General features: G+C 40.0%; 1 protein-coding gene across 2 annotated transcripts in view; it reads right to left on the reverse strand.

Annotated features, from left to right (window-relative positions):
- Positions 1-14,134, reverse strand: part of CCDC150 (coiled-coil domain containing 150) — a 92,538-nt gene that overhangs the window by 54,286 nt on the left and 24,118 nt on the right. For both annotated transcript variants that reach the window (XM_065930914.1, XM_065930913.1), the window contains exons 10-13: positions 12,214-12,321; positions 5,572-5,696; positions 5,148-5,325; positions 4,518-4,586 (exon numbers count right to left, since the gene is read on the reverse strand). In XM_065930914.1, the coding sequence (XP_065786986.1) occupies positions 4,518-4,586; positions 5,148-5,325; positions 5,572-5,696; positions 12,214-12,321 (480 nt within the window). The remainder of the gene's footprint in view (positions 1-4,517; positions 4,587-5,147; positions 5,326-5,571; positions 5,697-12,213; positions 12,322-14,134) is intronic.

A 14,134-nucleotide genomic window follows, 5' to 3' on the forward strand; every position in this document is an offset into this window, starting at 1 on the left:
TCGGTGAACTAAAATGGACCCAAATGGCGAATTTAATTCAATGACCATTATATCTACTACTGTGGGCAAGAATCCCTTAGAAGAAATGGAGTAGCCATCATAGTCAACAAGAGAGTCCAAAATGCAGTACTTGGGTGCAACCTCAAAAATGACAGAATGATCTCTGTGCGTTTCCAAGGAAAGCCATTCAATATCACAGTAATCCCAGTTGATGCCCCAAGCACCAATACTGAGAAGCTGAATGGTTCTATGAAGACCTACAAGACCTTCTAGAACTAACACTAAAAAAAGATGTTATTTTCATCATAGGGGATTGGAATGCAAAATAGGAAGCCAAGAGATACCTGGAGTAAAAGGTGAATTTGGCCTTGGAGTACAGAATGAAGCAGGGCAAAGGCTAACAGAGCTTTGCCATGAGAACGGATTGGTATGGCAAACACCCTCTTCCAACAACGCAAGAGAAGACTACACATGCACATCACCAGATGGTCAATACCAAAATCAGATTGATTATATTATTTGCAGCCAAAGATGGAGAAGCTCTATACAGTCAGCAAAAACAAGACCAGGAGCTGACTGTGACTCTGATCATGAACTCATTGGCAAATTCAGACTTAAATTGAAGAAAGTAGAGAAAACCGTTGGACAATTCAGATATGACCTAAATCAAATCCCTTATGATTATACAGTGGAAGTGACAAACAGATTCAAAGGATTAGATCTGAAAGGCAGAGTACTTGAGGAATTATGGATGGAGGTTTGTGATATTGTACAGAAAGCAGTGATCAAGACCATCCCCAAGAAAAAGAAAGGCAAGAAGGCAAAATGGTTGTCTGAGGAGACCTTACAAATAGCTAAGAAAAGAAGAGAAATGAAAGGCAGAGGAGAAAAGGAAAGATATACCCATCTGAATGTAGAGTTTCAAAGAATAGCAAGGAGAGATAAGAAAGCCTTCCTCAGTGACCAATGCAAAGAAATAGAGGAAAACAATAGAATGGGAAAGACCAGAGATATCGTCAAGAAAATTAGAGATACCAAGGGAATATTTTATGCAAAAATGGGCACAATTAAGGATAGAAATGGTATGGACCTAACAGAAGCAGAAGATATTAAGAAGAGGTGGCAAGAATACACAGAAGAACTGTACAAAAGAAATCTTCACGACCCAGATAATCACAATGGTGTGATCACTCACCTAGAGCCAGACATCTGGAATGTGAAGTCAAGTGAACCTTAAGAAGTATCACTGCGAACAAAGCTAGTGGAGGTGATGGAATTCCAGTTGAGCTACTTCAAATCCTAAAAGATGATGCTGTGAAAGTGCTGCACTCAATATGCTAGCAACTTTGGAAAACTCAGCAGTGGCAATAGGACTGCAAAAGGTCAACTGTCATCCTAATTTCCAAGAAGGGCAATATTAAAGAGTGTTCACACCACTGGACAACTGCACTCATCTCCCATGTTAGTAAGGTTATTCTCCAAATCATTCACGTAAGACTTCAGCATTATGGGAACTGAGAACTTCCAGGTGTTAAAGTTGGGCTTAGAAAAGGCAGAGGGACCAGAGATCAAACTGCTGAATCATCAAGAAAGCAAGGAAATTTCAGAAAAACATCTAGTTCTGTTTCACTGAATACGCTAAAGCCTTTGACTATGTGAATCATAACAAACTGTGGAAAACTCTTAATGAGATGGAAATACCAGACCTTCTTACCTGTCTCCTGAGAAACCTGTAAGTGGGCCAAGAAGCAACAACTAGAACCCTATATGGAACAACTGACTTGTTCAGGATTGAGAAATGAATATAACAAGGCTATTTATTGTCACCCTGTCTATTTAACTTATACACAGAGCACATCATATATAAGTTATGACAGGCTGGATGAGTTACAAGCTGGAATCAAGATTACCAGGAGAAATATCAACAACCTCAGATATGTAGATGATGCCACTCTAATGACAGAAAGTGAAGGAAAACTAATGAGCCTCTTGATTAGGGTGAAAGAGGAGAGTGAAAAAGCTGGCTTAAAAGTCAACATTAAAAAAACTAAGATCATGGCATCCAGTCCCATCACTTCATGGAAACAGAAGGGGAAAAGGTGGAAGCAGTGAAAGATTTCCTCTTTTGCGGTTCTAAAATCACTGTGGATGGTGAAAGCACCCATGAAATCAGAAGGCCACTGCTTCTTGGCAGGAAAGCTATGACAAACCTAGACAGTGTGTTAAAAAGCAAAGACATCACTTTGCCAACAAAGGTCCATATAGGTAAGGCTATGATCTTTCCAGTAGTCACATAGGCTTGCGAGAGCTGAACCATAAAGAAGGCAGTGGTGATGGTTCAGTCGCTAAGTCATGTCCTACTCTTGAGACTCCATGGGCTATACCCTTCCTCTGTGCATGGGATTCTCCATGCAAGAATACTGGGGTGGGCTGCCATTTCTTTCTCCAGGGGATCTTCCAGACCCAGGAATCAAACCTGGGTCTCCTGCATTGCAGGCAGATTCTTTACCAACTGAGCTATGAGGGAAATCCAAAAGAGGGCAGAGTGCCGAAGAATTGATGCTTTTGAACCATGGTGCTGGAAAAGACTCTTGAAGAGTCCCTTTGGACATCAAGGAGATCAAACCAGTCAATTTTAAAGGGAATTAACCCTAAATACTCTTTGGAAGGACTGATACTGAAGCTCTAATACTTTGGCCACTTGATGCCAACAGCTGACTCTGGAAAATACCTAATACTAGGAAAGATTGAAGGAAAGAAGGCGAATAGGACAACAGAGGATGAGATGGTTGGATGGCATCACCGATTCAATGGACATGAACTTGGGCAATCTCCAGGAGATGGTGAGACAGGGAAGCCTGGCATGCTGCAGTTCATGGAGTTGCAAAGAGTTGGACATGATTCGCTGAGGGAACAACAGCAGACAAGCAAGTATAGTATCTTTCAGTCCCATGAACATATACTCAGTCTACATTAGGACAAATGAAATCAGACAAGCAAAATAATAATGCTGTGTTGTAATCATAAATAGCCAATCATCATAGCCACGAAATATTCACTAGCATTTTAAAGCAAAAAGTATTAATGAATTAATAGTATCCACCAATTTTCCAAATTTTAAAAAGCATATTGAGGCCACACTGATACCAGCAAAATCCTAGCCACAGGAAGTGAGCTTTATTTAAAGGTCTTTTAGGGGGACTGTTTTTGAATCACTGGACGTGAGTGAGTATACCACAGAAGGTACTGCCAGCTTGGTGAACTGTCTTGGAGCTCCCGTACAGAATTTAGCTTTTTTTCTCTCTGTAGTTCTTAAACTAAAAGTTCACATAGATGGGTCTTCCCTGGTGGCTCAGTGGTCAAGAATCCACCTGCCAATGTGGGAGACGCAGGTTCAATCTCCAGTCTGTGAAGATCCCACATGCTGCAGAGCAACTACGCCTGTGTTCCCCAACTACTGAACCTGTGCCCTAGGGCCCAGGGGCTACCCCTACCGAAGCCCATGTGCCTGGAGCCTGTGCCTTAGGGCCCGGGGGCTACCCCTACCGAAGCCCGTGTGCCTGGAGCCTGTGCTCTGCGGGGGAGAAGCCACTGCAGTGGGAAGCCCGCGCGCCCGATGAGGGAGCAGCCACCAAGCAACCACAGCTAGAGAAAAGCCTGCATGGCAGCCGAGACCCAGCATGGCCCAAGAGAAATACAATGATTTTCTAAAGAAGTTCACATATATGGTAGGTGATACGGATGCTATTTAGTTGAGCCAGAAGCCGAACAGTCAAGGCTTGATGGCTCTCTCTGACACCTGTTGCTGGTTTTACTGAGCAGGGCGGCCTAACAGTCCTTGGTGTTCCAGATATACTCCAGATGACAATGATACATAATCCTTACTCTCTTAAATTCTGAAATGCAAACAGCAATGTTTTAAAGTTGTTTTTTTTTTTTTTTTTCTCTATTTCAATAAGGACTGTATTCATTTCTCTGGCCATTCTACCTTTATAGAGCCTAGAAAGGGGTATCTCACAAAACTGCAAGAACTAATAAGAAGCCTAAATTAGCTTTATTTATTTTTTTTTTTTAAAAAGCACTGTCAGCTCCAACTAATAAAAAAAAAAAAACAACAAAAAACAGTGTGCTGAATTTGGCCCATAGGCTGTAATCTGCTGGAAAAAAAAAAAAAAAAAAAGCACTGTCAGCAATCATCTCTCTGCTTCCCACAGGCCCATGAGCTCACACTTGGGAGTCTTTCTAGCTAAACTGCTTGGTGAACACTAGGGTCAGAGGCAGTGATGACTCACTGGCAAACACAAGCCGCTCAACAAACAAACCTTTCCCAGAAGCAGCCTTATGCTGAAGTGACTGAAGTGCTCTGAGGGCATCCAGCTTCGCAGCTTCTCTCCTCCCCTACATTTTGCTATTCAACAATATAACCCATCTCCTCACTAAGATAAGCTGATACAGCAGGCAACAATACAGAAGGAAATAAAACATAATGACACAAAAAGAAAGAAAATGTGGAATACCTTGCTTTTACATAATTCTTTTTCCAAGTTGCATTTTTCCTCTGCTACTTCTTTCTCTGTTTTATTAACCTGCACAAGAAGGGGGGGAAGAAAAGGAGACCAGTCTTTTAAACAGTTGACAGGCTCTAACTATAGCAGACACACCCTGCATGTGAGTTAATACCTACACTGCAGAGATAGCACATCCTCTCAGAAAAGGGGCCACTCAGGGAGTCTCTGAAGCAGGAGACTTCACAAACAGCCCTGAAATTAGAAAGACACGTCTGCATGTCAGACTGCTAGTTCCTTCCCGACTAGGAAGACAGGGCTGTTTTCCCTTACACTGTTTCTGCTACACTGTCCCACTCCCACTGGGGAAAATGGATTTTTAAAATCTGACCCCTTAACTAACAGGAGGATGTGTGAATGGTTAGTTAACGTTCACTAATGCTGTGTAAGGGTATACTATTTGGCAGTGACTACTCACATGGCTAAAAGACATAGATTACCCACCCAAAGACTTCTTTCATGGGTAACTCAGACAAACTCCATCTGGGTTGTATTTCTTTTCTTGTCTTTTGCACTTAAAATACAATTTTAAAACAAGATCACCACCCACAACCAGGAGGTAACAAATCTGCCTCCACCTACCTCTTTCTGAAGTCTGTCTTTCTCCTCCTGTAGAGACTTCTTCTCTTGCACTGACGCTTCCAGGTCAGCTCGCAATCGTGCAATAGTGGATTCCAGCAACTCTTTCTGGACGGTTGCCCTCTTCTCAGCCTCTTCTGCTTTCTGGATACACTGGTTATGCTCAAGGATTAAATGGTCCCTGCAGGAAGAGAACAAGGAGATATGAAAGCTGAATGAGAGCTCTTCTTTATGACTAAATGTTATTATGGAATGTATCTCCTGCCTGAGAGCAATTACTAAAACATTTTAACAAAATTAGTTCCGTGAGGGCAGAGTCTTTATTTTTGTGGCTGGCCCAGCAAATGCAGAATCAGAACATTTGCATTAAGATACAAAATACAAGTGCAAAACCGAAAAATACAGAAGCTGCCTACAGTTTACTTACAGGTGCACTTGGAGTTGTGTTTTTTCATTCTGAACAGTCTGCAGCTCACTTGCGATACTGGCATGGGCAGCATCCAGCAGCAAGTGCTGCTCTTGAAACGTCTGTGTCATCATTTTCTGTTCCTCCTGTTAGAAGCAATATTAAAAGCTGAGATGCCAGAAGTCATTTGAGAGGATATCATTCTAAATAGCTAATCAAAGATACTGATACTTACAAAAGTAAAATTTAATTTATATAAATAAAACCTCTTTTTGAAAGAATTTATCCTAATGTCCAGTTTTCTCTTTGTCCCTACCCTGACTTGACCACAATTTTATCACTTTACAGCTCTTCTTGCCAACATTCAAGGTGCATCATTTACCCAGCTTGCTCCAAATTTATACGACTCCTAACATGAACAAATTTTCGGATATAGAACTATATTAGGTATATTTTGGTACTTTAAAATTTCAACATGGTACTATACTTTAAAAAGTAAGACAATATCAATGTATATAAAGTAAAAAAAGTCTTCCACCTCTAACTCCTCCACACCTCTTCCAAATAATTCCACTCTCCAGGGACAATCATGTTTCACAGTTTAGTGTAAATTCTTTTGACAGTATCTCAAACTGTGCTCAGATACTGTGACAGCAGAAGTCTGTAACTGTTTTTGCATAATTAATTTTTCTCTGGCTCACCATTTTCATGCATACTCCCTCTAACCACAATTTATAAAGCTTTTATAAATAGAGTACATGCTAATAATTACTTTTGCAAACATACTTTAAAATACATTGTTTTGAATAATATTGATTACAAGGCAAACCCTCACACCTTCTACTTGATAAAATGGGATCTCACCTGGGTCATATTCCAAGGTTTTAAAATGTTTATGACACCGTATGTATCTAAGTCACACTATTCAATCTACTAAGTGGTAAATTTCATGAAAGTAGGGATTTGTCTTGTTCACTACCATAATTCTATCCAGATCTAGTATCATAACAATACTTACATGGGGTAAACACACAATGTTTGAAATAATGAAAAACATTTATTGAGAATCTGTTAGGTGCAAGATACGCTCAGCGCCATGGGTAATAAGACATATAAGACAGAGTCCTAGGAAGAACACATGCAGTACAAGAAATGAGTCACACACGTAAAGTGCTACTACAGAATGCAGAAAAAAAGGCGACACAACATAAATTAGTGAACACCAAGTCTGCAGTCAAACCTAGACTTATATCTGCTCCATCACGTACTAGCTGGGTGATTTTGGACAAGTTGATTAACTTTTCTAAACTTTTTTATTATCTGTAAAATAAGGATGACAAATATCCCTTTATATAACAGCTGCTAGGATTAAAGGAGGTAATATATGTAATCCTTAGCATAATGCTTGGTATATACATACGTTGGAAAAAAAAAAAGAGCGAGCGAGAGAACCTTGTGATTATAGTCTGCTTAGGGTCCTAGGAGTAAAAATTGAAAGACAAAACTGATCTTTTCTGATTGGAGTGATCAAGCTTCTGTATTACAGTAAGTCTTAAAGAATGAGCAGAACTTCCAGTTCAAAATGGCAGAGTAGGAGGACATGCACTCATCTCCTCCTGCGAGAGCACCAAAATAGCAACTAGCTGTTGAACAACTATCTACAGGAGAATGCTGGAACCCACCAAAACAAGATACCCCATGTCCAAAGACAAAGAAGAAGCCACAGCGAGACGGTAGGAGGGGGCAATCACGATAAAAATCAAATCCCATACTCACCAGGTGGGCGACCATAAACTGGAGAACAATAATACCAAAGAAGTTCTCCCACTGTTGTGAAGGTTCTGAACCCCACGTCAGGGTTCCCAGCCTGGAGATCTGACAAAGGGATTAGGAATCCCCAGGGAATCTGACCTTAAAGGCCAGTGGGATTTGATTATAGGACCTTCACAGGACTGGGAGGAAACAGAGACTCCAGTCTTGGAGGGCACAAACAATATCGTACATACACCAAGACCCAGAGGAAAGGAGCAGTGACCCCACAGACTGAACCACAACTACCTGCTAGTGTTGGAGGGTCTGCTGTGGAGGTGTGGGCTGGCAGCAGCTCACTGCAGGGACAGAGTCACTGGAAGCAGCAGTCCTGGAAGGTCCCCCTTGGAGGTCACTGTCAATCCTAACTATAGACCCTTAGACACCAGGGCTGCGTTGCCTCAGGCCAAACTACAACCCCAGCCATCAGAAGATAACTGGATTAAAGCTTTACTGAGCAGACACATTTCTCACAAAACATGGTCCACTAGAGAAGGGAACAGCAAACCACTTCAGTATTCTTGCCTGGAGAACTCCATGAACAGTATGATAGGACACTGAAAGATGAACTCCCCAGGTTGGTAGGTGCCCAATAGGCTACTGGAGATCAGTGGAGAAATAACTACAGAAAGAATGACAAGACGAAGACAAAGCAAAAAGAAGGCCCACTTGCAGATGTGACTGGTGATGGAGGCAAAGTCTGATGCTATAAAGAGCACTATCGCATAGGAACCTGGAATGCTAGGTCCATGAATCAAGGTAAATTGGAAGTGGTCAAATAGGAGATGGTAAGAGTGAACGTTAACATTTGACATTTTAGAAATCAGCGAACTAAAATGGACTGGAATGAGAGAATTTAACTCAGATGACCATTATACTACTACTGTGGGCAAGAATCCCTTAGAAGAAATGGAGTAGCCCTCATAGTCAACAAAAGAGTCTAAAATGCAGTACTTGGATGCAATCTCAAAAACAACAGAATGATCTCTGTGCGTTTCCAAGGAAAGCCATTCAATATCACAGTAATCCAAGCCTATGCCCCGACCAGTAGTGCTGAAGAAGCTGAAGTTGAATGGTTCATGAAGACCTACAAGACCTTTTTTTAGAACTAACACCCAAAAAGATGTCCTTTTCATTATAGGGGACAGGAATGCAAAAGTAGGAAGTCAAGAAACACCTGGAATAACAGGCAAATTTGGCCTTGGAGTAAGGAATGAAGCAGGGCAAAGGCTAATAGAGCTTTGCCACAAGAACACACTGGTCAGAGCAAACACCCTCTTTCAACAACACAAGAGAAGACTCTACACATGGACATCACCAGATGGTCAATATTGAAATCAGACTGATTATATTCTCTGCAGCCAAAGATGGAGAAGCTCTATACAGTCAGCAAAAACAAGATGGGAAGCTGACTGTGGCTCAGATTACGAATTCCTTATTGCACAATTCAGACTTAATTGAAGAAAGTAGGGAAAACCTCTAGACCATTCAGGTATGAGCTATATCAAATCCCTTATGATTATACAGTGGAAGTGACAAACAGATGCAAGGATTAATTAGATCAGACATAGTGACTGAAGAACTATGGATGGAGGTTCATGACATTGTAAAGGAGGCAGTGATTAAGAACATCCCCAAGAAAAAGAAATGCAAAAAGGCAAAATGGTTGTCTGAGGAGGCCTTACAAATAGCTGAGAAAACAAAAGCGAAAGGCAAAGGAGAAAAGGAAAGATACTCCCATTTGAATGCAGAGTTCCAAAGAATAGCAAGGAGAGATGAGAAAGCCTTCCTCAGTGATCAGTGCAAAGAAATAGAGGAAAACAACAGAATGGAAAGACCAGAGATTTCTTCAAGAAAATCAGAGATACCAAGGGAACATTTCATGTAAAGATGGGCACAATTAAGGACAGAAATGGTATGGAACTAACAGAAGCAGAAGATATTAAGAAGAGATGGCAAGAATACACAGAAGAACTATACAAAAAAGATCTTCATGACGCAGATAATCACGATGGTGTGATCACTCACTAGAGCCAGAAATCCTGGAATGCAAATTCAAGTGGGTCTTAGGAAGCATCACTATGAGTAAAGCTAGTGGAGGTGATGGAATTCCAGCTGAGCTACTTCAAATCCTAAAAGATGATGCTGTCAAAGTGCTGCACTCAATATGCCAGCAAATTTGGAAAACTCAGCAGTGGCCACAGGACTGGAAAAGTTCGGTTTTCATTCCAATCCCAAAGAAAGGCAATGCCAAAGAATGTTCAAACTACTGCACAATTGCACTCATCTCACACGCTAGTAAAGTAAAGCTCAAAATTCTCCAAACCAGAATTCAACAGTACATGAACCATGAACTTAGAGATGTTCAAGCTGGATTTCGAAAAGGCAGATGAACCAGAGATCAGATTTCCAGCATCCATTGGATTATAGAAAAGGCAAGAGAGTTCCAGGAAAACATCTACTTCTGCCTTTATTGACTACACCAAAGCCTTTGACTGTGTGGATCACAATTAACTGTGGAAAATTCTTCAAGAGATGGGAATACCAGACCACCTGACCTGCCTCTTGAGAAATCCGTGTGAAGATCAAGAAGCAACAGTTAGAACCAGATATGGAACAACAGACTGGTTCCAATTGGGAAAGGAATACATCAAGGCTATATATTGTCACCCTGCTTATTTAACTTATATGCAGAGTACATCATGAGAAACACTGGGCTGAGAGAAGCACAAGCTGGAATCAAGATTGCCGGGAGAAATATCAATAACCTCAGATATGCAGATGACACCACCCTTCTGGCAGAAAGTGAAGAACTAAAGAGCCTCTTGTGAAAGAGGAGAGTGAAAAAATATGGCTTAAAACTCAACATTCAGAAAACTAAGATCTTCACATATGGTCCCATGACTTCACGGCAAATACATGTGGAAACAGTGAGTTTATTTTGGGGGGCTCCAAAATCAATGCAGATGGTGACTGCAGCCATGAAATTAAAAGATGCTTGCTCCTTGGAAGAAAAGTTATGATCAACCTTACAGCATAATAAACAGCAGAGACATTACACTGCCGACAAAGGTCCATCTAGTCAAAGCTATGTTTTCTCCAGTAGTCATGTATGGATGTGAGAGTTGGACTATACAGAAAGCCAAGTGCTGGAAAAATTGATGCTTTTGAACTGTGGTGTTGGAGAAGACTCTTGAGAGTACCTTGGACTGCAAGGAGATCAAACCAGTCAATTCCAAAGGAAATCAATCCTGAACATTCACTGGAAGGACTGATGCTGAAGCTGAAACTCCAATAGTTTGGCCACCTGATGTGAAGAACTGACTCATTGGAAAAGACCCTAATGCTGGGAAAGATTGAAGGTGGGAGGAGAAGGGGACAATAGAGGATGAAATGGTTGGATGGCATCACTGACTCAACGGACATGAGTTTGAACAAGCTCTAGGAGTTGGTGATGGACAGGGAAGCCTGGCGTGCTGGATGGGGTCACAAAGAGTTGGACATGACTGAACGACTGAACTGAACTTAGCATGGCCCCATTTACCAGATCAAGACATAGTCCCTCCTATCATCAAGCTTAACAAGTCTCTTAGCCTCCTCCATCAGAGGGCAGATTGAAGAAGCAAGAAGAACCACAAGCCCACATCAGCTAGAAAAAAAGTCGTATTACAGAAAGTTAATCAGAATTAACTGATTTAACTAAAAAAGCAGAAAGCTACGTTCCAGATGAAGGGACAAGATAAAATGGCAGAAAAACAACTAAATAAAATGGAGTTAGGCAACCTTCCAGAAAAAGAATTGAGAACAATGATAGTGATGATGATCCAGGATATCAGGAAAACAATGGAGAAGATGCAAGAAATGTTTAGTAAAGACCTAAAAGAACTAAAGAAGAGACAGACAGAAACGAAAACATACTTGAAGGAATCAATAGCAGAGTAACAGGCAGAAGAATGGATAAATGACTTGGAGGACAGAATAGTGGAAATCAGTGCTGCAGCACAGAATATAGAAAAAAGAATGAAAGAAAAAATGAAGACAGCCTAAGAGACCTCTGGGACAACATTAAATGCACTAACAGAGAGAGAAAGGACCTGAGAAAATATCTGAAGCAATAATAGCTGAAATTTTCCCTAACACAAGAAAGGAAATAGTCAATCAAGTCCAGGAAGCACAGAGAGTCCCCATCAGGATAAACGCAGGGAGGAACATACCACGACACATAGTAATCAAACTGATAAAAATTTAAGACAAAGATAAAATATTAGAAACAACAAGGGAAGAACAACAAATAACATACAAGGGAACTCCCATCAGATTATCAGCTGATTTCCCAACAGAAGCTCTAGAAACCAGAAGGGAATGCCACAATATATTTAAAGTCATGAAACTGAAGAACCTACAACCAAGAATACTCCACCCAGCAAGACTCTCAGATTTGATGGAGAAACCAAAAGTTTTCCAGACAAGCAAAAGTTAAGAGAATTCAACGCCACCAAACAAGCTTTACAACACATGCTAAAGGAACTTCTGCAGGCAGGAAACACAAGAGAAGGAAAAGATCTACAGAAAATAAACCCCAAACAAGTGAGAAAGTGGTAAGAGGATCATACATATCCATAATTACCTTCAACAAAAATGGATTAAATGCACTAACCAAAGGACACTGGGTGGAAGAAAACATGTGCATGTAACTCTGCTTGACTCCCCCAAATTGTATGTAATTGTTTTATATTGTTAGGTTAATCATGTTTCCATTATGGCTTGCAATTGTAATTACATTTTTTGTCTGGCTATTGATTATGGAAACTAATAAGCATCTTTTACTATTGTGAAAAAAATAAAAATGAGTACCTGCAGAATGGCTTGGTGGTCAGCAATGATTCTGGTATTTTCCATTTTAACAGTCTGAAGCATGTTGCTCAATTCTGAACACTTTCTGGTCAGTTGGTCATTCAAAATCTAAGACAACATATATAGCAAATCACAGATCTCTCCAATAAATAATTCTTTTTACTTATGCATCATTATTTTTAACAATTATATAGTATTTCATGGTATTATTTTACCCTTTATGTGAACTTTAACCCAATGGATATTTAATTATAAAATACTTTCAAATATTTGGAATCACCATCCTAAATAATTCTAAATTAAAAGGAGAAATTTATTGATTTGGTAGAACAACTGAAGCATTTGGCAGTGTACCAATCTTTTGTTCTTTTGCATTTTGCACGCTGGTCAATCGGAGCAAGATATCTACAGAATGGGATTTACAATGTAGATGCATGGCCAATGTTATACAAATCCATTCCCAAAATTGCATGATGAGTTTTTAGAATTGTTTAGCTGATAATATAAAATAGCTAAGCTCCTTCATCACCAATTACAGTATTCAAAAAAGTAAAATACAGATGACTGTACCATTTCACAGGATTAATCTTGCAAAATGAAACAGAAGTCTTTTCTGCAACACATCTATTAAACATGTAGTTAGCTTATAATTCTTTTGTCCTTTTGGTATTTTTTAAATTGTATTCCTCTGGAAAATATTTATCTTAATTCTCAGTTATTTTTGTAAAGTATATTTGGTAAGGATCTTATGTTTTAATATACAAGTTCTTTAAGGATTGGGCAAATAACTGAAGAATTAATAAAACCCTCAAAAATTAGTAACAAGAAAGGAGAGATAGATGAAGGACTATGTGGACAGGATAATAAGTAGTATGTATAGCAAAGCAGACAGAAATACAGTAAGGAACATTTTAAAGTTATACCCAGACGTACAAACTATTCATTGAGTAACACTTGAGAGGTGAGACAGAGAAGAACTCTTACTCTTTGAAAAGAAATAGCTAATTTTCTTTAGAGTTAGATTGCTGGGCTCCAATTCCAACTGTGTCACATATTAGTTATATTATTAAACCTCTCTGCATATCAGCTTTCTTTCCTTTAAAGTGAGAAAAATAATAGTTTCTATAGTAGAGCTATTGAGAGGACTACAATTTGTTAGTAACACAGTATACAGTATGGGTTCGGTAAATCTTAACTATCATTTATAGTAAGAATAGTAGTAGAGAGCTGGAGCATAAAAAAGGCTAAGCACTTAAGAATTGATGCTTTTAAACTGTGGTTCTGAAGAAGACTCTTGACAGTGCATTGGACAGCAAGATCAAACCAGTCAATCCTAAAGGAAACCAGCCCTGAATAGTCACTGGAGGACTGATGCTGAAGCTGAAGCTCCAATATTGTGGCCACCTGATGCAAAGAGCCGACTCATTGGAAAAGACCCTGATGCTGGGAAAGATTGAGGGCAGGAGAAAAAGGGGATGCCAGAGGATGAGATGGCTGGATGGCATCACTGACTCAACGGACATGAGTTTGAGCAAATTTCAGGAGATAGCAAAGGACAGGGAAGCCTGGGGTGCTGCAATCCATGGGGTCACAAAGAGTCAGAGATGACTTTGTGACTGAACACATTAGTAGTTATTGTTGTCACTATTTTATGAAAGAACACATTTTGTATTTTCTTTATCATAAAGAGCATAGCGACACTATGATCCTAACAGTGAAACATCAAGTTGTACTAACAAAGAGTTCTTTCAGTTGATCAACACTATTTCATCGGGCCCTATGAGAAACAACACGGTTTCCTATATCAGTGGTGACTCCTCTCCATACGCATGCACATGCACAAAACATTAGCTGAACGTGGGGACCACCACCCCACATTAAATGATCCATACACCTTCAGTATCAGCAATTACTTATTAGC

The sequence above is a fragment of the Muntiacus reevesi genome, chromosome 3, assembly GCF_963930625.1.
Source record: "Muntiacus reevesi chromosome 3, mMunRee1.1, whole genome shotgun sequence".
NCBI classification, from domain to species: Eukaryota; Metazoa; Chordata; class Mammalia; order Artiodactyla; family Cervidae; genus Muntiacus; species Muntiacus reevesi.